The 25,126-nt window shown below is 43.1% G+C and overlaps 1 protein-coding gene across 2 annotated transcripts in view; it reads left to right on the top strand.

The window, feature by feature from the left end:
* AK8 (adenylate kinase 8) overlaps window positions 1–23,557 on the top strand; it is a 61,948-nt gene extending 38,391 nt beyond the window's left edge. For both annotated transcript variants that reach the window (XM_065853998.2, XM_071817325.1), the window contains exons 12-13: window positions 21,123–21,203; window positions 22,992–23,557. In XM_065853998.2, coding sequence (XP_065710070.1) covers window positions 21,123–21,203; window positions 22,992–23,238 — 328 coding nt within the window. In that variant the 3' untranslated portion in view covers window positions 23,239–23,557. The remainder of the gene's footprint in view (window positions 1–21,122; window positions 21,204–22,991) is intronic.
* Window positions 23,558–25,126: the final 1,569 nt, after the last annotated feature.

Below are 25,126 nucleotides of genomic sequence, written 5' to 3'. Positions count from 1 at the left end.
AAGGGGTCTTGCTCCTGGAGAGTAGGAAATAGAGCACTGGCCTTACAAATCCTCCAGATGGCCAGACTGTGGGAGAGAGAACAGGGTGGTTGTTCTCGTTATTTGTTTGAGTTGCCTTTAAAGGCAAACCATAAGAAATGGATTAAAGGTTGGATTATATCAGAAGGTGTATTTTATTTGCAGCAGGAGAGGGGATCTGTATCTTCTTTCTTTAGCATTGGCATAATATCATGGAGGTATATTAGTATTCTGAGGAGCTCATTATGAGACTTTTGGGTTTTGTGAAATAATTAAAAACAACATGAGAATTATATTTTATTTGAGCTATAATGAAGTGTTCAGAAATGTAATATAAGAGAAATGAGCATCAACAGAGAACTGTTATGACTACCAGGCAAATAAAACAGGGTTACTTTTTACAGCTGGTCCAAAGGTGGGGAGGATTTGAAACGCTGGTGTCCTCATCAAGGCTTAGAGGCTTTTCCATTCACAGAATCACAGAATTGACTGGGTTGGAAAAGCCCTCACTGATCATCAAGTCCAACCCTTGGTCCAACTCCAGTCCATTGACCAGATCACGGCACTAAGTGCCATGGCCAATCTCAGTTTAAAACCCTCCAGGGCCGGTGAGTCCAGCACCTCCCTGGGCAGCCATTCCAATGCTGACCACTCTCTCTGCACAGAATTGCTTTCTAATCTCCAGCCTCAATTTCCCCTGGCAGAGTTGAAGCCCATGCCCCCTTGTCCTATTGCTGACTGCCTGGGAGAAGAGCCCAATCCCCCCTGGCTAGAACTGCCCTTCAGGTCGTTCTAGAGAGTGCTGAGCTCACCTCTAAGCATCCTCTGCTCCAGACTGAACAAGCCCAGCTCCCTCAGCCTCTCCCCATAGGTCTTGCGTTCCAGTCCCTTCCCCAGTCTTGTTGCTCTTCTCTGGACCCGCTCCAGAACTTCAATCTCTTTCCTGACCTGAGGAGCCCAGAACTGAACACAACACTCCAGGTGTGGCCTCCCCAACACAGAGCGCAGGGGAAGGATCACTGCCCTTGTCCTGCTGACCACGCTATGTTTGATACAGAACAGGATCCCATTGGCCTTCTTGGCCACCTGAGCACACTGTTGGCTCATGTTGAGCTTCCTGTCCATTAGTACTCCCAGGTCCCTTTCTGCCTGACTGCTCTTCAGCCACTCTGTGCCCAGACAGGACCTACCGCTCCTAAACCCATGCTGGCTGGGTCTGATCCCTTGTCCATCCTGAAGGTGCTGTGTGATTGCATTCAGGATGATCTGCTCCATAACCCTGCCCCCCAGGGGTTCCTGGTTCAGCCCATAGCACTGGCTGACACAGTGGCCATTCCAAAGGCATTCATTGGAAATGTGTAGTCTTTATGCTTCCAGGAAGCTTCATTCTTATCTGAATAGTAGTGGAAAATGCATGTTACCCACGTAAGTGTTTAAGTTGGCAAAGTTACTCTCCCTGTGTCTTCTGCGTGGCTGCCCAGAATCCCCTTCCATACAGGGTCTGGTGGAACAATGTAAAAGGGTAAGATTGAGCTGGAGAGAGAGAAGAGGAGGGTGAACAGGCAGGGAGTCAGCACTCATGCCATCAAGGTTTATTTATTAAAAGACAAAGTGCACACTTAAGTATTCCCACTGGTCTCAGGTACTCAGATACATATTTAGGGACTCAGGACCTACCTTCTAAATGCACATGAAAAATAATCCATGGGAAATGTTCTTTAACTGAATCTAGCATCACTTTCCAGATTCTTTCCCCCTTTTTTTCATGGAATGGATTCCTGCAAGATGCACATGCTTGACTCATTATAAAATTGTATGTGTGCTCGTTCGGCACTGATCCATTTGCTCAGCTTCCATTTTCTTTGAAGAGCTCTGCACATTCACATCTGAGTTAAGAATTTGGCCCCTACTATTTTATACCGGGGTTGAAGTATGGGACAAAAATAGACATCATGCTACCTGATTGATTTTGGAGCTGGTATTTTCTATGAAACTGAAGTAGCAGGTATATAAGGGAGAGAGGGTGATTATAAACAAAAGGACATATTGCAGCATAGGATAGCAGGGCAGTAATTCAGTTTCAGTTGTGATGCTAGTTATAAAATACTATCTGCAGAGGTGGTGTTTCTGACATCAGGAGAAAAACCTGATAGAATTATAGCCTTGAAATCAATCTGGGAATAGGATGCAGAAATCTATAAATCAGACACAGAACAATCTACAAAGTCTCATTTTTAGGAGGGCTCCGTTGATGAAATTAGATTAAAATAAATTTACATATATATCAAGTTTATTATTAAAATCTAGTCACATCAGTAAACAAAATTATTTGTGAAAGAGTATGTTACTCTGTGTTTTGAACTCAAAGTAGACCTCTTTGGCTGATCAGAACACAGAGTTATTGTCTGCTTGTCAAGTCACAAATCTATTCCTTAGAGCTAATAAATGGTTAGTGTTCAAATACTATGTTTTATCTGACTCCCACCTCATAAAGCTAGTACACATAATACTAAATTATACAGCATTGAGCAGGATCAGTCTCCTGACTCCTCCATCTTATGGAAAGAAAAACAAACCTAGTAATTGATGGTAGAAAAGAAGGAAAATAAAGTTATTTGAAAACAAACAAAATGGGCTATAAAGTTTGTTAAAATGTAATAATAAAAAAAACCTCATACAGCATCAGCCACTGCATCCAAAGAACTGCCCGGGAACAGAAAGGAAAATAATTCATTTTCCGCTGAAAAAGTAAAGTATAGGGTTTTCTTTGAATGAGAATTTGCAGTAGAGCAAGGGCTTGCAGACTGGTACAGGAAAACCCGCCTGCATCAGACAAAACCTGTCTACCAAAGAACTGCTCTTTCTGTGCTCGGAGAAGACATGCATTGCTTTCTATGTTCCTCCCTATGAAGCAGTTACTGCTTAAGTGGACAGGATCCTAATCGTATTGAACTGTGGCAGCCTTTAGGGCAAATAAGAAGCTGAATCCATTAGTGGTCTCTCAGCTCTCTGGTGCAAGAACACCGTTAACCACTGAGCGCCCACGGTAAGTGGGAATCCAAATGCAATTACAGGTTGGCATCTGAAGCTCCAAACTACTAACACGAAGGACTGAATTCAGTTCCTCATTTAAATGAGAATAAGTAAGTATTTTAGCTTTTTTTTTTTAATTGTTAATGCTTCAGGAACAATAGGAGATACCTAGTATGGTCGTGGGTAGTTCTGATATACAGAAAACTAATATCTAGCAAAATCTTACAGAATCACAGAATGTCAGGGGTTGGAAGGGACCTCGAAAGCTCATCCACTCCAATCCCATCTGGACAACCATCTAATTGCCCATTTTCCTTGACTTTATAGTCTCTTTTCCAACACACCGTACTTTGGGCCTCCACCAAATCGTATGGAAAGACTCTTGCTTTTTCACTAGGTGTCAGAGGAAAATCCTTCACGGTGGTTTTTCCATGTTCCTTTCTCCTATTGAAACATGGTTATGAGTGTTCCCTGCTCATGCTCTCCTAGCACTCCTGGCTTTATAAGCCTCTTGTCTATGCCTGTTCTCTCATCTCTTTCTTGGTCTGGTTCTCCTCTCCTTCCCCGAAAGTCATTTCCCTCTTCTGATCATCCTGTCTCCCTGTTCTCTACCTTCTTGAGCTGTTTCTTTTCGAAGGTGAGACAACCAGAACTGCATTCAGTTTGGAGGGTAGCATCGTGTACTGGATGTTCCACCATTTCCTTTGTGTTTGGGTTGTTGGTTTTGATTTGGTTTGTTTTTTTGGTTTGGTTTTTTGTCTGATCGGAGTCCGGGGTCAATTGTTTTACATTTCAGTATTACTTGTATTACAGTAACACCTGTGAAAAATACACATAGGTAGACAAAGCGGGGCAGGCAGGGGAGGGTTGAACTTGAGGACTGACCTAACAGTACATATATAATAGATTTCAAATACCCATTTTTCCAATATTGAAGGCTTTTCTTTCCCAATAGAGACAATAAACAGCGCTAGCCTCTCCAGTGCAAGTTTTCCAGCAGTGTTTCCTTTAGTCTTCAAAATGATGCATCTGTATCCCCAATTATGTCGTCTTTTTACATAACATATTTAAAGCTTCTTTTTCATCACGCTGCTAAGAACTTGTATTCAAACAGTTTAGGATAATGAAGTTCCTAATTTCTAAGGTAGAATCTCAGAATATATTGAAAAGGGAAAAATCCGGATGGAAAATATATATATTTTTTAACTCTTTGGTCTTTACATGGGGCTTTCATATTTCTGCAGCTGATCCCAACGTGGATTAGAGATCATAAACAGCCTATTAATGGAGGCCTGAACTAGGAAATGGAGTTTGAATCAGCAGCAAAATTCAATGGCTGGCGAAGGTTAATAACTCCATTACTATCAGCTCTATTTTTTAGCCGTTTGAAGAGCGAGGTGTTAGCCTTATCTTACTCCTCATTAATTGAGCTAATAGAACCCCGGTGACCCTACCATGCTTGCCATTATCTGAGAGTTTACCAGACATGGACTGGAATACTTATCACTGAATATGTATTCCTCACGTTCATTTTGATATCAGACAATCTTTAACAAAAATATTTCTATCTATCTTCTGGTTTCTTTTTGTCTGTTCATTTCCTTGCTGCCTTCTGTAATAGCTACATATTTGGAAATTAAATGTAAATGACTTAATTAAAATCCTATCAAGGAACAAGCTAAGTCCCCAAATAGTTGCATCAAGGAAACATAATAGTGATTGAATTATTCTGACATGGAAAAATCTTACAGGGCATTTTTAAAACTTTGGCCTAATTTATATGATGGATATTGTGCATTTATAATAGATGTGTTTTTAATTGATGGCATACAAAAACCTGATGAGTAACAAAGAAGAAATGATTATAATTATATCTTATTTTCTCCTCATTTTCAGGGGGAAAAACAAAACAAAACAGAAAAACGATGTGGTAATCAAGGTACTAAATCAGCAGAATAACATTTGCCTGCACCAGGGAGAGAGAGAACCAGTAGGAAAAGTCCAAGTGACCTATGTAGAATTTGGCTTAATTTATAAAGAAAGTAGTAAAACTAGTAGGCAGACCAATTCGCTGTTTCAGTCGTTCTCATTTTTGTCTCTTCTCGCTCTTACCAGAGCCATTATATGGTTGCTGGTTTATTGACTCTTGTCTTCACTGGTGCTAATTGGTTTCCTTTTTATTATCACTTTGCACATGGGTGCTCCAGCCGCTGCTCGTCTCTTCCTCCTCCTGCATGTGTTCAAAGTCAGACTGACCGCTTTGGCAAAAACTAAGGGGCAAGACCATGGGAGTTATAGGGGCAGAATCTTCTCGAGGTCAGTGCTGTGCTGCAGGTGACATCTCTTCATTCAACTGTTTTGAGTCTGTTCATTGACAAGATTTTAATTAAGTCATTTAGCTCTGTTTCCTGATCCTTCTCTATTGGAAGAGGCGTTGCTGAGCTCTCCGTAATGGGAAAAATGTATCAGGGAAGCCCCTGTCACCTTGCGTGTAACAGCTGTGCGTGAACAGGTACGCAGCGTTCATACAGTCACACCCGTGGGCTACTTAATTGTGACACCTAATTATCCACATGTGGTGTGAAAAGCCACACATACAGAGCCTTTTGCCCTATACAAATGTGATGGGAGCAGCTCCTCTCTGAGGTTTGGCCATCAGTGGAGAATCATTATTCTCCGTTATCCCTCTTGTCTTTAGTAGATTGTGCTCTCTCTTCCCTCGTAATGTAACGCTAATCCAAATAGAAGCTATTGCTATTAAATAATCCAATAGTTAGAAAATTGGATGATTACAGTAAAAAAAGATTATGTCACTTCTGCTGCACATTCTGCCTGACGTATATTGGTACCGTGAGAGTCTTTCTATCCTGGGGAAAGGCATTAATGTGCATCTCGAGCCAACAACAGCAAAACATGAAATGCAGGTTTAAAACCCTTCTCTGGGCTTTCTGTAGGATGCTGCATTTGCTGTCACAAGCATCACTTCGTGTTTCTTATTCTGCTCCAACAAGAACAGGAGGTATATTTGGCTTCAGTTGTGGGAGGCAGGTATTATTTTTAGAAGTTACCTCATACAAGCTCTTTTTGATGGCTGGGGTTTGTTTGGTGAAATCCTGGATACAGCAATTAAGGAGATCTCTGATCTCAGCAAGCTTCCAAAGTCCCCAGGAAGAGAATGAAATAAAGCTTCTATTTATGTCAATATTTTTATTTTTAAGGGCCTGTACATCTGTGCAGGTTAAAACTGAGTTTATGAAAGCCTGTTACTGCTTTTGCTGTCTGATATTGAGAGCAGTACTTTTAGAGGAACTACATTGCAAATGTGCATTACCTTTGAACTCCATGATTACTGGAATTCAGCGATTCCGGAGTAAAAACTACGGACGAGATTGTGCCAGCTGTGCTCTGATTTAGTCTCCCTGGTTCTGAGACTAATCCCAGAGTAAGCCACTGCCCAGAGCCAGCCTGGCTGCCAAAATCGGCCAATACTGCAAACCCCAGGCAGAACAGGAATTACGCTGCTTTTGCTTAGATTCTCCAAGCTGAAGATCTGGGCAGACAAGTGCATCAGTCTGTAGCAAATATAATATGGCTTGGGTGATTAAAACTGTCAAGTAATATTGCATATTGAGTGGAGACTAGTTTGTCATTACCATGAGGATTAGAAAGTGTAATCTTCATTAAAACATCAGTGGATTTACTGCTGTTTGCCTTGGAACAAGATATTTGCTCAGAATTTTCTAGTGAGTAAATTTTGCGAGGGCAGGGCAATTTCAGAGAGAGCAGCTGAATGCTGTCATAGCTTTTGCTGCAGAGACATGAAGAAGTGATCTCTGATGTCTGACGCATGCACTGGATCTCATTTGGTGGGCCCAGTGGTTATTGAAGAATTCTTTGTACTCTAATTCTGTAATTCTTACAGTAAATAGCTGTAAAATCATGAAATAAAACACAGCAAAACCAGCGATGGCAGGAGAGAAGCTTGGACATAATGTCAAGGTGATGTAGGAACAGATTAAATTCTTCAGGTGTCTTCTATGGCTATAAATTTGCATTACACGCATAGGAGGCTCGATCAGCACAGCTTCCAAATTGTCCTGTCTGCAAAAACCTGAGAGTAGCTTCCTCTGATTAATTAAGCTTCACGTTATTTTACTGCTAAGCGCAGGAGAGCTCCATATTCAGGCTAAATATTTGGTTTTAGCTCCTGCCTCGTAGAGAATTTCTCCGGCGGTACCCAAGTTTCTCATCACGCTGTCTTCCTTCCCCAACCCCTACCTGACCCCGCTATAGATCTCAACTGTTGTTTTACCTTGTTGATGGTTTGTCTATATTTGCTTTAACCAGATGCCCCTCTTTGCATGCAGCACTGGGACTCATCCCCTCTCTCCTATCAACAATAATTAGCCTTGTAAGACTAATGGAAGAAATCGTGTCTAATTACCCTGTTGAAGGCCCAATTATGTTATTAACATTTGTGGGCTATAAGCTAATGATGAGGAGAGCCTCTCATTTGCATAGCATTAAGTTAATTGAGCTGGAAGCTATGGGGTGGATAGCAGTGATGCTAGCAGGATTCTGTTACAGAATGGATAATGATGACCGGAGCAGGACGATTCACCTGACAGGTTTATTAATTAACGGCTATCTGATTACCTAAAAGAAATGGCAAGTGGCAGTCCTGAAAGAAGCTGCAGTATTTTTTTTAATGAAAGATGCCATGTCACTGCTGATATTCGGGGTGATTGATGGTAATGGCAAGGTAAGCTCTGTACTGGAAGCCCACACAAGATCCTGCTCTGGGTTCCTCCCTGCCCTTGCACAAATGTGCTGCAAAGGTCCGATATTTATAAATATGCTTAATTGTTACATGGTGCATGAAGCAGGGCTGTGCCAGCGGAATTGTGTGGCTGTATGAACAGGGTATGTTGAAAATCCTTAATTGTTAGATAATCTGAGAATTTTGCCCTTGGAAGAACGGGAGGATTTGATGTTGTACAAAGGGTTTTCTTTCATTACGTTGTTAGGCAGGATTCTGTGTTGTATTAGGGAGAAAACAACTATAAACACTCAGCTTTTCACACATTCCTGGTGCGTACAAACTGCAAGCGACGGTGCGTGCCCTTACCTTCAATTTATTTCTGGGTACAAACAGTTATGCAAAGTTGTTAGACCCTTTAAGGAACAGGAATCCTTTTTATTTAAAACAATTCAGGTTCTGTCTGGATAATTCCAAACACATTGCAATTCACAACCGATTCAGACGGAGTCTTGTTTGAACTCCACTATCTTTTAAATGAAAAGAAGTATTTTCAAGTTGCCTGTGGAATCAGTCCAAGGCTGAGGAACTTGCTACGCAGTTACTCATCCTTAGAAACCCACGCTTTGGTTCCGAATGTATCTGAATGTCAAATACAGCTTCCAGTCCACAGATCTTATTAGATTTTTTCAGCTACATTGAAGAGCCCATAATTAAATCATGTGAACTCCAGACCTCACCTGGTGACTGCGATACCCAGTTCAACCTTAGACCAGACTTGTCCCAGGAAAAAACAGAACGCTGCGAATTTTAACCTTTCAGAGAACGACTTTGATGGCTGTTTCAATTGTGATAGATTTGTGACGAATAGACACCTACAGATAAAATACAATTGCTGTTATTTTGCTGTTGGAGAACTTAGAATCACAAAGTGTCCCTTCATTCTCCAACTGGCATTTGTTGGGTACAAAAGAGATGAGATCATTAGCTTTCTGTAATCATGACCCCACAGTCAGTGCTGCATAGAAATATCTTTCCTGCAGAAATTAGTTTTTCTATAAGGTGTTCTGTAGTTTGCCACAGTGCCTTGCTGTGTAAAATAGACAAACACAGCATCGAGCCAAGGTCTGAGAGATCAGGAATTATGTGTTTAATTCAGGGTTCTCTATAGCGTGCTCATAAAAACCTGATCATGATAGAGAGGCCAATAAACATTTGGGAACGTAAATATTTCTGTAGGAAATGGCTTTGTGAAACATTTAGTTGTTGAGTAATAAGAAGAACAGAGAGAATCAGAAGAGTGGAAATCTCCAGGTACTAATCTGATGGGTTATATATATTGTGATTGTAATATTGTTGAGAGACAGTTTTTATGGGACCAGTAGCAACAAATACATTGAGTCCTGCACTTTTTACTGATGTCTCGTCTTCTCGTGCTCACCTCACTTGTTACCTCTGCTCCAAAATTCAGCTTTAAACCTACAAAAGCAGTGGATGAGACCTGGGGATGCTGAGCTGCTCCTCTGTTTGGACACAAGGGTGCAAATCCTTTGAATTCGAGTGTTTTGAGCAGGAAGGGCAAAGCCGTGGAGTCTCAGGCCATGATCAGATGTTCACTAGATCAAGGTCTATGGAAGGCCAGGCAGTGTTGGTTGTCAAGGAAAATGTGAGGATTTCAGGGGAAATTATGTGCTCCCTTTGTCTTTTGTTTTCCTGGAACATCCATTTCTTGGGTATTTAGGCATCAGTCCAGCCAGACAACACGAGGAAATGTATTTTAGAAAAGCACACATCAAAAAGTACTTTAAATGACCCAAATGTAGAACAAATGTTCTGGCAGCACAGCTGGTGCTCTTGTCAGCCTGTAGGCTAGAAAATAAGGAGAGAACCTGTAAGAGAAGTAAAAACAACCTAGGAATAGCTAATCAGGTCAGAAGCGATGTTTCGGCTGCGAGGATTTTGAGGGCTGTAGAGAAGAATAGGATAAGATTAGAAAATGTTTGTCCATCCTGTATGACAGATGTGGGAGAAGATGTAATCATTTGTTACTTCTCTTTTCTCCTCTGAAAACAGCGGCAGCAATGAGCTGGCAGGCACAGTGAAATGCAGTTAGCAAAAGTAATGGGAGTTGAAAGTTTGACCTTTTGTGATGGAAATTTGATATGAAAAAAGGGTCTTTTGATAATTTCTCCATCCAATCAGGTGTGGGAGACGTCTTGATCCTGTTTCCTCATTTGCATGCCGACTGATCTCATTTGAAAACCCAATCATTCAGAAATATTGGGACGTCAACAGAAATGTTACAAGCAAGGAGCTGTTTTATCTGAAAGGTCTGCAGGATGTCAGCTCTTGTTTTTCACTCCAGTGGCCTGATCTCTTCTTCATGATTCCATGTTTTTATTGGCAGGATAAGTTGAACATATTGAAATGCAAATAGCCCTTTCCACATCGAACCAAAATATAGTTTTTTTTCAATATGATTGATTGTATCCAGGGCACTTCAAAAGCAACAAAGAAAATACTTTCTGCAGTGCCTCTGATTTCTTGACATTGCCAAGTTCTGATGTTTTTTCTTAGCAATCATTGGCAAAAAGTGATTCCTGAGCCTCCACTTTTTCCCCACGCCGACACAGCTCGCATCTGGGGTCAGTGTGCGAGGGCACTCAGCTCATCTACACGGGCACACACGCGCTTTGTTGTTATCCCAGGTGTCGTAAATGTATTTAATGGATTTCACCAAATTGCAGATGTGTTTAATCCAACAATGGGATGATTCAAAGCCTGCCAAGATCACATGTTGGCTTTCAACTGGATGTATAACTGTCCAGATGATTATCTGGCGAGTCAGGTTTCAGATCCTGGGCACTGTCCACTTAGGGGAGTTTAGGATCAACTTTATCTCCCAGACAATTTAACCTTTCTATTTTCTAGAACAGGCAATCCGATTTCCATTTTACTTAACCACACAGTGGGTTAATGGCAAGTTTTCCTGCTGTGTAACTGGTGTCATCATCCCTTATTTTGGAGGCTGCCTATTCAACTCATGTCTTAAGCCAAAGTTTTGCATTACTTCACCCAGAAGCTAAGGGCAAACAAATAATATAGGGTAGTTCTGGACCACAGAGGGATAGTGCTTTTCCGCTTTGGTGTGATTCTTTATACAAAGCAGAGCGGTTCAAAGGGGAGGGCAGAGATGGGTTTTTGTAGTTGAGTGTTGTGGCTTGGCTGGGAGATGGTTCATAAATGGCAGGTCGAAGTGAAGCTGGCCTGGTTTGAAGAGTTATCCTCAACACCAGCTGTTGGCTGCCCCTACTTAACAAAGCCTTTCTTAAAACCGGCGTGGTTTTGCACCAGGTTTTGCTTCTGGCAGACCAGCACACCCAGTTTCTTTGGAGCGGGTGGGTTTGGAGAGGGGATTTCATGCTCTGCAGTGGAGATGTGAGGAGGAGAAGCATCAGTGAGGACGTTCCGCAGGGATTGCTTTCCGAAGCCAAATCCTGGAGGGAGCGGGTGCGAGGAAAGGGATGAACCAGATTATAAGCTTTACATAATAGGATCACTTGAAAGTCATTGAGTTGGTGTTTGTACAACACTTGGAAATGTAAAGCTCTGAATTAGACAGGAGGTCAAGATTTGCCACAGTGTTCCTCAGGTGGGTGAATTTATACCCATGAGGGACCCACAGAAGTTCACGGGCTTCATCACCGATCTACAGAAATAACATATTTACCTCGCTTGTTTGCTATTCAATAGATTTCAGGGTCTAACTACAGGTTAGTGCACGCGTTTGTGATGTTTATCTGATAGTAACTAATTTCTTCAGCAATATATGTACTTCTGTATATGTGTTGGGGATTTCACTGCTAGAAAACGTGCCTGTTTGTGAGTAACAGGAGTAACTTGACTGATAGGCCTCTTCAAATCGAAAGGATTCATTTCATCAAATCCTGTGGCCCGTCAGCTGGGGAGGAGCACTTTGTAAAACAGCAGAAATGGGCAAATCCCCCATTCCTTGTGTAATAAGTCGAAGCTGTTGGGATGAGGAGCTAGCACGGCTCGGCAGCTCTGAATTAGACACCGAGCATTCTCCCAGGTGGGAAATCAGCCTCCTTCTTCTCTCGTGTATTTTAGAATATGGAACCATGTAAGTTAAAACGCGACGTATTATTCTTGATAACCACGGCAATCTCGCTCCTCCCTGCTGGATTTTTTTGAACTTACTTCCCTCTCACCACCTTCTTTCGCTCCTCGGTATTAAAAAACAACGCAGTTTAGCGCACCAATATTTTCTCTGCGGTGAAGTCAGCATAGAATATTAGTGTCCAAAAAGTTGTAAAACAAAAGACTATCATATGTTGCACCTTTTAATCATGTAATTGCTGAGTGACATTTAACTCGGAGGCTTTAAGTTACTCCTTTGTCAGCCAGCCTGCTCCTCCTGCCCCTCTCATTCCTCCCTCCTCCCGGAGCAACCTGCTTTTGCAGAGTAGTGCTTTAACTACACTGAAGTTTGGCTGGGCTTCTACATATTACAGCAGCAACACGAAAGCAAACAATTGAAGTATTTGAGAACAATGAAATATGTATGGCTATCTGTGACAGCCCTATAAAGCAGAGCAATTAGCCGCGTAATCCGAGAAAGCCAAAGCGACCGGCAGCCCACGGTTCCCTATTAGTTAAATGCTTTTTGTACGTCCTCATCCCATCAAATCAACTAACACTTCCTTTAATTGGTTCATGAATTATACAGCTTGGCTGCATTATAATTTAATCACCAGTAAACATTCCTGGGGCCCGCTGTAAAGTGTATAGCGCTCATTAATTCCTTAATTTCAGCAGATGGAAGGGGAGATCGGATGAACGGTGGCAGTACAGAGCGCCTTGGGCAATGGAAGAAGGAAAAAAAGGTGGGGGGCCGTTTAGGTTTTTTAAGGGCTGTCAGAAACTCAATCTGTGAGCTGTCAGCAGCTTGGACCCGGCTCCCCCCGCCTCCCCCTGCCTTCACCCCACCTACTGCTGCAAGTGACTGACGGATTCATATGGAGCCTTGTCAACCCGTCTTTAAACATCAAGCCAGCGGGTAAACCAAGCCCAATGTAAATTAATTCTTGTCTTATGGGCCCCCCTTTCTCTGTCCCCATGAATATTTCATGGCAGGCAGCATAAATATTAATTCTAATAGCTCTGCACAGTGGTTATTATTTCTGTTTTATGACAAATATTCATAAAATATTCAGGACCCTTTTTTAGAACATTTACACACTTGATTGTGAAATTTTCCAGCTTCCTGGGGACACAGTAAACATATTGGGGTTCTCTTGATGGACTTTTTTCTCTCTTAATTAATACTACGCCACATTAATATTTAATCAGATTTAGTTTTCTTTTCCCCAGAAGTGAACCCTATTACATTTGAGGATTTATTTGACAGTATTTAAACAGGGAATTTTTATTCCCTATTATGAAATTGGTTTCCTTTGACACATATATAAAATGACACATTTTAATCCATTCTTTTATTCCCTCCCCTTGCCCCCAAATCATACACTTTTTTGGTGTCAGGTCTTCATTTTATTTTATATACCAAATATCCTACCAACAACAACAGTCAGTGTTGAAGTGATGGAGGTGGGGTGAGTTTAACGTAGTGTTTTGTAGGAACGCTTAAGATTAATATCATTTACTATAAATTTGATTGGGTTTATTTAATAAGGAAGCAAAGTCTGGGTTTCCTTGTCAGGCGCAGGAAGTGCTGGGGAAAAGCTGCAGGCAGGTGGCCAAGGCAGCAGTTCTGAAAGGAGTTTGCCAGTGCTTAACCCTGGAGTTCTTGCTCCACTCCAGATTTGCTTTGCAGAATCTCATTATTGCAGGGGATGCTGCCAGCACCTGAGGAAACCTGCCTGCGTTTGGGGAAGCGGCTTCAGGTTCCTGACCTCGGGCCTCCGGGGCTGCCGAGGCTTTCGATTATCTGAGACGGGGTTGGATTAACCCTGCGGATCGTGGAAATCGTGCCAGCCCCACGATTCTGAAGCGGCGCTGGCTGCCATCTTATTCTGTGATTCGTAAAGCACTGCTGGAATGAACTCCAGGGGGAATGCAAAGATGCTGGAATAACAGCTGAGAGTGAGGAGGAGGCAAAGAATAAAAATGAGGGGAGAAATGTAAAGCGGTTTTGACTGGAGGTACTAATGCATCCGAGCCACTTATTACACATGGAAAGAGTTAATATTGCCTTCTCAAAAGAGGTTTAAAAATGCCTTGAAGCCCCTAGTATGAAAAATTTGCTCTGTGTACGCTGTGCTGTGTAACACTTGCGCAGCCGGGAGCTTTTCAGCACACTGTCCTGTGGAATGGCTCTCGCTGCCAAAAGTCCTGGGGTTCTTTGCTGGTGTAAATCTGCGTGATGCCCTTTGCTCAATCCCAGCTCAAGATCCAGCCCGTTGTTCAATAAAACAACCTGACAGTGCTACCCGGCAGGGCCGCCCCTGTTCCCCCTGCGAAAGCTGCTGTGGCACCTGCTGGGATGCTACTGAGATACCAGGCTGTGGGGTGGGATGCAGGGGGGACCCCGGCTGGGCTGTTGGAGGCTGAGCACATCGAACCAGTGGGTGGAAAACATCGAAGGGTCATTACCCGGCACTGCTGGGGAAGAGAAGGAACATCTGCATACCAAGGATGTTGTTCATCTTGCTCCCCTGGCCAGAAGCCACGTCCTGGGAATAGTGCCCCACTTAGCTGCCTTTTGTGGTTATTCGACAGAAATGCATCCATTTGAAAAGAAAAATCCGGTGTCTGGAAATAGCTTGTTGTCACATGAATGAGTATAGGAGCTCAATGAGCAAAACGCTTGTGCCAATTAACCTGTGTTTTAGTGTTTATGCAATGTGTTTTCCCTTATGGTCAAAACCTAAAGGGTGAAATGACTTCCTGAAATAGAGTTAAGCACCTTTCATCAGAAGATATCCCAGAATTTGAAAGACATGAGTGAATAAAAACTCCCAACAGCTCCTTCCATTAATAAGAGATAAGGATCATTTCATCTGTGGCAGAGACACGCAGGAGGTGTATTTAGAGTAGGAAGTAAACTAAGATCCATGTCCAACCAGCAGTGCAGCCTCACAAGATCATTTGTAATCTGGTTATTCATGGGCAAAATACCTTGTTTATGGCAACATTGAGAGAAAACCGAACAAAGCTGGAGAAAAGGTAGATGTGATCTATGTAACCAGTTTAATTTTTAAAAGGGGATTTGGGGATGCAGCATGTAATTATGAAAATATAACGGGCTTGGGATCCTGTGGCTGTGCCCCTGGTTCTTGAGAAGAGGCTTAGCCAAGGTTTCAGGTTCAAGGTGTCATTATACTACAGGAAAGGGAGCATCTTTTAGGGGAACTGATTGATCCAAGTCAGGTATCTCTAGCTAGGAAGTCAATAAAGACAAGATGACCTGGGTTTTAGCTGGGATTGGTCACTTGAGTTCAGATCTGAACTTCCTTATTCCTGTCAACTTGAACCACTCACTTGATTTGCTATATTATTGTGATAATTCAATGGTACTAACCGAGAAAAAGACCTTTTTGCAGTGCAGATTTTCCTTGTATCTTGGCCAAGCCTGCCATCCCACCCGTCTGGCTTGTACTCCCTGTACAGCTTTATTCATTTTTTGGAAACTTTTAAAACTAAAAAACATGGTCAGTTTTAAAAATGGATCTTAGAGTTTAGCCAAATTCAGGACAGTTGCTAGAGATGGCACTTCTCTCTCTGCCAGTTCAGTCCACAATGCCCCCCAAGGCTTTTCCATCCTTTTGTGAGAACTGTGTTATTTCCTTCTCCGCCTGCTTTGGCTGGTTTATGAACCAAAGGGAGGAGCTTGTGTTTGTGCCAATGATCACAGAGGGATTTTACCTGTGGTGGCCTTTTAGAGATCTACGGCATCCATACACTTCAACAGCCTCATCTGTCCTTCCGTTTTACATCTCAATTACAAAAATTGTAACCGTTTGCCAGAACGAAGTCCTTCAGGAGAGTTATTTTCCATGGGGAATTGTGCCATAGCATCAGGTAACACCGTGTTGATATCTCCATAGTGAGTAAGGTCTTCTATGCCTTTTGAAAGGCTTCATTTTCTAGCCTGGAGTTTGACATTTTCTATTTGTTTGCTGGGAAAAGAGGGTCACTTTGTGTCCCCTTCTCTCCTTTCTCACTCTCTTCCACTCTCTATTGCTCTCTCTTTCCTATTCTCTTCGGCTCTGCTTTAGCTGGGCTTCTTTCAAAGTTCTACCAGCAAAGTTTGCTGCAACTTTGAGACCACACAAGCATCTGATCTTCACATTATTATTATTATTACTTTTTTTTAAAGCAGACTGATGTGGTACGTTGTAAACTGCCAGGAGCACTTGCTAATTTAGTAGTTAATGACAGTCACAGAGAGTGTTTTTCTTGCCCCTGGAGAGGTTTTAGACACAGCTGGGGTAGATTTGCCACTATCAATTATGTACAATTTTAAACAAGAATTGGCCAGCAGGGGCCTCTTCTTTTTTTTGCAGAGTGCAGAGCGTGAAGAATGGGAACATGGCAGCTGGTACCTGCTAGGAGGGAGAAGAAATATAGGAGTCAAGAAAATGTGGGAAAGATTAATAGCTTACTATTTTTAAAGTTGCAGTTTCAACTCAAAAGTTTAAATGCTACATTAAAAGTGTCCCAGTGTTGTTTGGTGGTGTGGTTTTTTTTGTTTTTGTGGGGTTTATTTTATGTCAAGCATCATAAGTTAATTGCAAGGCTTGATCTGGCCCTGGTGTAGCCACAAGCAGGCCAGTAGTGTCTGTTTTTAAAGGCCAGCTAGGGAGTCGGGATTCTGTCTCGGATATCACATTGCATTACTTTTCATCCTGAAATGAAAACCAGGTATGAATTAAATCAGATCGAATAGTATAGGTCAAATTTCACAGACAATTTTACAAAAAGGGCTTGGCTTTGGGCTCCCCTCCACCAACGTCAATCCAGAGCATCTCCACATAACAGGAAATGCCAAGGATGAGAATCTGAACTAAGTAAGTAAATAGTTCAGGTCTGGAACAGTAAACACCTGGATCCGTCTAGGTGAGCTGTGTTTAAATTACAGGGCCAAAAGCGGTGGAAGGCCGTGGCGTGCAGGCAGAGCTTTAGCTCTCTGGAGATGTGCAGCAGCTGGCACGGCCGCGGAGCCGTCAGTGACGTTATTTCCACAAAACAGGAAATCACCACCAAAAAATCTCTCTCATGGACAACTCTGAGCCCTGTCACTTGTTAATGACTTGGGTTAACTAGGTTGGTTGCCCTCTGGAACAAATGCAGTTCGGGATTAGATGAATACTGTTGCGTAGGGCAAAAATCGTTTCTTCACTTGCTGTATGGTTGTCATGCTGTCTCACGATCAGGTGTGAGATGCAACTTCTACCACCCATACTTTTACCTTCTCCTCTCTCTGTTTGTGAAGGAAAGCATCGGGATGCCCTGGTCACCTCTAAGATGTTAGATGATGCTGTCTGAATAGCCAGAAGCGATTGGAGCACTGTTTTGGAATGCCAGATAGCCGTCATCTGTTAGAGGCCCTATATATTTCATCATCATCCAAAGGTGACTAGTTCTCATTTGGCTAGGTACACAGTGAAGGTGTCATCAGTGTTATTAATTTGCTGGAATTTAATCTCTCTAATGTATCTGAAAGCTGTACTAGATGAGATAAGTGATGTCAAGTACAATGAGGCAGAGGCAGGATTCTGACACTGGTGGGTTTTTTTCCTATTAACGTTTGTGTTCACAGTTTTATTACCTGTGAAAGCTGGCTGACAGGACCGGACCTTCCCTCACATCCCTCTCCTGGGAGAGAGAACAAAGCAGAGAGGACAGAGCTTTGCTTAGGAATCACTTGCCTTCAGTCCTGCATTTACCAGCGATGTCACCGCTCGGTGACATTTGTCCTCAGAGACCTGGGCCGAGAGGCTCTACTGAGTCACACCCCACAGAGCACCAGTTTGGAACGGGGTGCCGGTGATTTTTAGTTATGACACAACTCAGGAGCACATGAACAGGAAACTCCCACAGAAACTTGAATTTGAACATAAACCACATAATTTTAGTTAATTTGGGAATACTCAAGTAGTGAGTCTGATGTATCTTACCTCTCAAAAAGAAGAGAGTCACAAGAGGGAGTACATTACTTCATATTCTCTAAATTGTGTATGGCAAAAGATTATGTGGATGGTCTGTGCTGTGAAGAAGTTGATGAAGGTGATATTTCAATCTAACTTGCATCACCACGAGAGAACAGGTGGAAAACATGGGTCTGATTAGGACTGTGGAGGAGAGTCAGGCTTCTCAACACGTGAATCATGAAAAGGACACTACATAGCAAAAGAAAAAGAAACAATATATGTAATGCTACGTATATACAATCAGCTATTGAAAAATAATTTAAAGAGATCAAGTTTAGAGTGGTGCTGAGCAGAGGCTGCTCGGAGCATCCCCCCGTGCGCCCTTCGCGGCTGATTGACGGGGTTCACCTGTTGCGGAGCCGAACGAACAGCTTGCCAACTCCGCAAAAGAAGCTGCGCAAGATGCTAATCTAGCGGTATAATGTAGTCTACTTTGATATGAAGCTGTGTTTCCTCGCCTCCCTGTCTACCGGTTCTGATGACATCTGTTTCATATTTCCCGTTGATAGAAGTTGTGACACATTACAACACACAAAGCCTGGCTGATTCCTAAAGCGAGCTTTACAGAGGATGCGTTTATCTGAGAAACAAAATGTGGTTGGTATGTGAACGGGACCAAGCTCTGCTTGGAGATGAATCTGGGGCTCATAGAGAGTTGTTCCAGTTGCTGCTCTAAATGCTGGGTCTGGGTCATGGGCGCAGCGCTCTCTCTTATGAGGATTTCCACGAGAAATCCCACAAACACGTTCCCTGGACAGGGGGAGGACCAAGTTTGTTATGTGATCAGAGTCATAGGAGCCTGAGAGAGGGACACAGGCAAAATGTTGCTCAGAGGTACCTTGAGTAGCTGCAGGATCATACACCCAAGGCCAACACTTCACAGAGTGCATGTGTGTAAATCAGTGTTACTCATGTGCGTAAACCTCCTGGGGCTGCTTAATAGACTGTGTGTGGTATGTGTCTCCTTCAAAATGATAATAAAGCTTTCTAATTGGGAGTATTTTAAGTCTAGACAGTAGTTCTGTCAGTGGTTTTTCCCTTAATCTTTTTCTTTTTCCTGCTTCTGAAGGATTTTAAACTGACAGCCCCGGGGAGTGATGTTTCCTCTCATCTGTAGGAGATGTGCGGTATGGCAGGGTAGGGCATCCCGCCTCCTGCTGGAAGGACCATCGGATGAGGAGTTTGTGCTGTTGTACAGTGTATTCTGTGTGTGCCATTATACAGTGCATGTGGAAAAAATAAATACAGAAAAAAAACAAGCAACATATTAGCAGGGATGTCTATACTCTTCCACATCTTCCCCCCACACTCTTCTTTAATGGTGACACCACACTGGATAATAAGAAGCATCTTGTATAAAAAAGAAGGGAATCTCAGACAAGGCTTTCAGAGTTCATTTTGTTGGCAGCTTTTTAAGTGGAGTTTTTTAGGCTCTTCTGTTTCAAATACCATAATACTTTTTGAGTTAGTAACTATGAATTACGACAAGCTTTCTTGATATGCCAGGTTATAATCCTTTAGTGGTTTTGTTTATTTCAGAATACAATAGGAAGCCGTATCAATTATCATGACTGTATAAATGTTGTTCCTCTCTACTAGAATATTCATCTTGAGACACATCATCAGATGTTACCTGTTCTGACAATCACGTTTTTGTGCCGTTGTTGGGCAACAGAAACAAAGAAAAACAAAATGTTAAAAGTGTAAGGGATAAAAGAGCATTGAAACTGTTGTTCTTTCCCTGTCTTTGGAATCTCCGAGATCTTGAATGTTTTATTCCCGGCTGTTGTTTTGTTACCACAGTGTGAATAGAAGTCATTATCTGTAAACATTTGAAAAGAGAGATGATTTTCATAACTTTAAATCCTACAAAGGATTCTAGTAATCTGCTATGTGCATGCCAAGGTAAAGCTCAGGCTTTCATCTGGTCTGATCCCACCCCGTCAGTGTAAAATGTTCCTTTGGTGAATGTCTAAAGCACACAGCATCTTTAGAGAGAGGCAGACAGAAATGAAACGGGAAGCCTGGCCTTGAAGGCAGCAGCAGGAGAAGGTGTATTATAAAGAAGAACGTATTTGCAGCCTTCAGGCTTTATTCGCTTGGTAGAAGTTTATTTTCATATGTTTTCAAAGGAAGCCTTATTTTTTATTTTGTTCCGAATTAATCATGTAATGTGATCTTAGCCCAGAGCTGCTTTAGCCTCCAACAGCTGGGGACAGGGGACTTAGGTCTGCTCATCCTCAGCAGTTCATCAAGAATTTTCTGCCGAGGAGCTTTTGGACCAGAATGTAGAATTAGCAGAACCATACTAATGAACTAAAAGGAGGAGTTGATGTGAGATGGGCACCACAGTGTGATGTGACTGGGGTCAGTAGTGCTGTGTATTGTTTTCTAGTTCTGCATCCTTGACTCAAATCAGGGCTTTTGCATCACCCGTATGACATGAGCTGGCAAGTGCCACTCCATCCCCTGGTGAAAAGCTGTTCATGGTGTGGAACCACTGACACTGAGAGTCCGACTTTTTAAGATCCCGAGCAACTACGTCTTGTTCACACTCAATGGGAATTGCAGATTTTGATCTTAACAGCCAGAGGGAAACCCCTTTGGTGGGCACTGAGCTGTGCCCTGCTGTTATTAGGATAGAATGCATAATAATGGCAGACAAGCTCTTTTCCTGTCCACTACAGTAGCAATTCGTTATTTACCTTTTGCAGAAAGTCATTGTGGTTGTATTTGCTGGTTGGGATGAGAAACTGGATCCAGAGGAAGGTCAGAGCTGGACTGTGAGCAAGCTCAGCCAGGCTGAGCCAGGCTCTGGGTCTAATTTGGTCACTGGTGTCCACGCTATTATTGTCCATTAAGTCCTGTCAGCGCACACAGCACCACACACACTGTGTGTCAAAGAGCTTCTGCCCTAATGGGCTTGGAGGCTGAAGGAGACGTGAGGAGAAGAACCAGAGGAGTCCTGTGCATCTGCTGATGTTTTCTGCAGGTCTGAGTGGTTCTGTCGCTTCCACATTTGCGTGTGCTCTTCGTTTGAGTAAGGATTAACTCATACTCTAAGGTCACAAGTGATGTTCTCAGGGTGTTAATGCACTTAATTGTTTTGTTCTCCGTAGGGTATTTTTCTTTAATCTCCCCTACGAATCCATCATGGAACGACTGTCCCAACGGAGGACTGATCCCGTCACCGGGGAAAGGTGAGCGCTCCTGTCTCATGTTTAACATTTTTCAAGACTGTCAGTGAGATGAAAGCACCAGATAGACTACATAGAAACCTAAGGAAACGCAGGAATATTGTACTCTTGCTTAGGGACTCCTTGAAAGAAAAGGTAAAACTTTCATAGCTCCTCGAGCACCAACCCCCAACCTGCTGCAGGAAGCTCCTGTTCTCAGAATAGGGCGTTTTAAAATCTCGGAGCGTGAAATCTGCAGTAGAAAGTAGCTCAGCTCTAATATTTTAATGGTAACCAAATTGGTTGGCAAAGTAACGCTGAGGGAAGATGACTGAAACCTAACCTAAATGCAGGTGGGTTTCAGACGTTCCCACGGGAATTTCGAAGGCTTCCCAGCTGGGGAAAATGGAAAACTTGCTGCATTTTACTTCGCCAGCTCCTGTGATGGTTCTGTCTGCTGTGAGATACTCACGTATTTCCTGCCCAGCAGAGCAAACTCGTTCGAGTCGCCGGGTCAGTGTGAGATGGGTGTCTCCAACGTGGGAGTTCAGCTCACCGGCAGCCGCAGCCCCTTGTTTCACCCTCACGTTTGCTGGCTGTTTGCCGGGGAACGAGTAACAATGAGATATCTTCCTAAATACCTGCTGGAATTGGTGTGGATTTGCAACTTCACTCGTGTCCTATTGTTATGATCCCTCACACTTAAATTTTAAACAACTGTTTTACTTTTCTAATGTTAAATTCATCCTATTGTGTCAAAGACAAATACTGAACCCTCAAAGATTAAGGCCATAAATACTGGATTTGTCCCAAAGTGATACGTGATTATTCAGACATCTCACTTGAGGTGCAACATTATCTTGTGACAGCAATAGTGATTTGCTGTAACTGTTCTCTTTGTTTTAGTAATAAGTGATGCAGTTGTTCAGAAGAAACGAACAGTATGAAGCAAATCATTCACACATCTTTGCATTTCTTATCATTAGGATTAGCCTGTTCAGTATCTGCTCCAGTTAACACGCTTCCTCCTTCCAAACTCTGGGTTTTATTGCTTCCAAATTCATTGTGAATTGAATTGTTTTAGATGCTGGATCTAATCCTCAGCATTATGTTAAACCTGCACGGCTGGCTGCAGCGTGCTGAGGAGGGTGAATGTGCTCTCAGTAATGCTTACGTGGAATGAACTCGGTGTCCACACCACAGCTGGAGCTGCACCGCAGTTCTGTGGGAGACACGGGGTCTCTGCCGCTCTCCTCGGGTTTGCTTCTGTCCCAACAGCTTCAGAAAATTCGTCTGTGTTCGGGGACGCTGATTCAATGCAGAGGAAGTGCTCAAAGTTGGGCAGTTTTTCCTGATTAATGCCCAGCGTCAGCATAACAGTAAACCCCAGCAAAGTCTTCCAACAGGTGCTAAGGTTTAAGGTTAGGCTTTTTTAAATAGGAATCAAATGTTACAGGTAAAACACACTATCTTGGGATTGGGTCTGGAACAGATCTGGAAATGCATCTGAACCTGGAGCGCTGGGCATGTAACAGGGATTTCTCCACACCTTGTGTGTGGTCTGTAAACAGCAGCAGCTCTCTGTGTCACCTCCAGAGAAACTCTTGGCTTTTGAGTATCCAGGATTCTTGAGAGCAGGAATAACAGATTATTTACCCTGAAATTTCCAATCATTGTTTTAAAACCCCAACTTAGAGTAGAAAGAGACGCCTCTGCTGAACTGTGATAGGCAAAAAACATGGGATGTCTTAGGAAGAGGCAGCTTTGTCCTCAGCTTGAGCTGAAGCCGTGGCATTTGTGTCTCGTCTGCAGATACCACAGCACGTTCAGACCAGCGCCCACACCAGCGATCCAAGCCCGTCTCAGGCAGAACCCTCGAGACAGCGACGAGAATATCGAGAAGCGTGTGGAAGCCTATTACAGGAACGTCAAGGAACTGGAGGATTTCTATGAAGATGCCTTTTATGTCAATGCTGACCAAGACCCTCATGTTGTCTTTGAGTTTATAGAAAGCTGCATCATTAAGCCCCTTCCGTGCAAAAAAGTGAAAAGCTTATAATTAATAAGGATGATTTCTGGAAGAGCCGGTTTTAAGCTTTTCCCTGCAATGCTTGCATCCCGGTCACTGGAGCAGCAGGTTGCCACAAGGGCAGAGGAAGCCAGCCAAGCTGTGTTAAACTTGCAGCTCTCCAAGGCTGAGTGAAGTACAGAGAGTAAGAAATTGTGCTTTAGGGGTCGTTTTGTCTGCTTTTGTTTGGTGATCTAAGCCACGAAGCGCTGTGGCTGGGGAAGTTGCTGTGTTTAATTCAAATATCGTCTTCCGATTCTGGGACTCAGCGAACAGTAGTCTTGTCTCGACTATGTAATACTCATGGAGCCAGTTTGGAGTATTAAAGCTATTTAATGTGTTTGTGTCTTAATTCACTGCGTGCTCTCCACCAGAACTACACAGGCATGACCTGTCTGCCTTGCTGCCGCACTCTGCTGCAAGCAAACGCAGACCCAGAGCTCACAGCTCCGCAGTGCGCTTTCCCCAAACACAACCGCAGTGTTTTCAGGCCAGGACGCAGGGGTTTTACTTTCTTGATAACTCAGATTGCTTAAAAAGTTCTGACCAAACACCCTGTGGGTGCAACAGCTGTTCCTGACACCCTGTTCTGGGCCTAACCCCGCAGCTGGGCAGAAAGACTCAGAACAGCTGAAAAAAATATCCAGAGCCACAGAAAACTGATTCATCACATTCAGAACCCAGTTAAGGACATAACGAGCTGCAGGAACAGATAGGTTACTAAATCCTGTTTTCCTCAGGGAGTGAGGTTCCAATCCTGTGGCTGTCCTGACTGAGCTGTGGCTGGGCAGGTTGATACCCACTTGGGTGGTTTTGGTTGGTTGGGTTTTTTGGGGTAAGTTTGTTGTTTTGTGAGGTTTTCTGGGGGTTTGGGTGTTTGTTTTCTCTGGCTGCAGTAAATGCTCAGGTGTTTTTTAATCAGAAAATCCTTGGTGAGAAACATGGCTCTCTGTTAGCTCGCTCAGACTCTGGCTATGGAAATGCACATCCTAATGCTTCTAGGAAAGGCTGTGATTTGCCGTGGTGATTCAGAGGAGCACTGAGTTTGATGCCTTTATTATGTTTTTCTCTCGATTTCTCCCCTTGACCAGGGGATGGGGAGGAGCTTCAGCTTCTCCTGAGCCCTCAGCACCTGGGAAGATGCAGGAGCACGAGCTTCTCCTCACAGAGAGCACAGGTCCCCAGGACCCCTTTGGTTCAGACGATTTCTCTGATCCTATTGCTGTAAATAAGCTTGGGTCTTTGTTGCTGTTTTTGATGATGTGTGGCTGGGTCTATATGGAATACTGTAGAGATGTATGTGCCAAATTTCTTCCTTGCACTTGTAGGGTAAATTCGGGTGGGAAGACCCTGGTTATCGGGATGGCTACGGGGGGATATTGTGGTACTTGGGAAGAGCTTACGGTCAGAATTTTCAGTACCTCTGAGAGGTTTGGTGAATGGGAATTGGACATTTCAGCCTTGGGGGCAGCTTTAAAAACCTGAGAATAAATACCTTTGAAATCTAAGCAAGCCGAATCCTTCGGCAGCAGCAACGCAAGCTGAGTCCTCTGTGCCTCGTGTGCTCAGGCACTCAGGTTGTAGCTGCAGGTGGAGGCAGCGGCTGCTCCCGGGGCCCAACCGCAACCCCTCGTGTAACGCTGGGCAAGGGCATTTTCAGCAGTTCTACCTGTTACAAATGTGCTGTTTGCGGGCAGCTGGTTTTCATGCTATTGCTATAAAGATATGCTGTAGTATTCATGCATAATTGGGAGCCCTTCTATTAATAATACATGGGAAGCTCATCTTGCTAATATCACCTTCATCTGAGTGTTCCTACTAAATATTTTGATAGATGAAATGGATAGAGAGTGTATTTAAATACTGTTTGTACTGCGGC

Source organism: Patagioenas fasciata, chromosome 20 (genome assembly GCF_037038585.1).
Source record: "Patagioenas fasciata isolate bPatFas1 chromosome 20, bPatFas1.hap1, whole genome shotgun sequence".
Taxonomy (NCBI): Eukaryota; Metazoa; Chordata; class Aves; order Columbiformes; family Columbidae; genus Patagioenas; species Patagioenas fasciata.
Note: the sequence above shows the minus strand (reverse complement) of the source record. Positions and strands in the feature narration are given on the sequence as shown.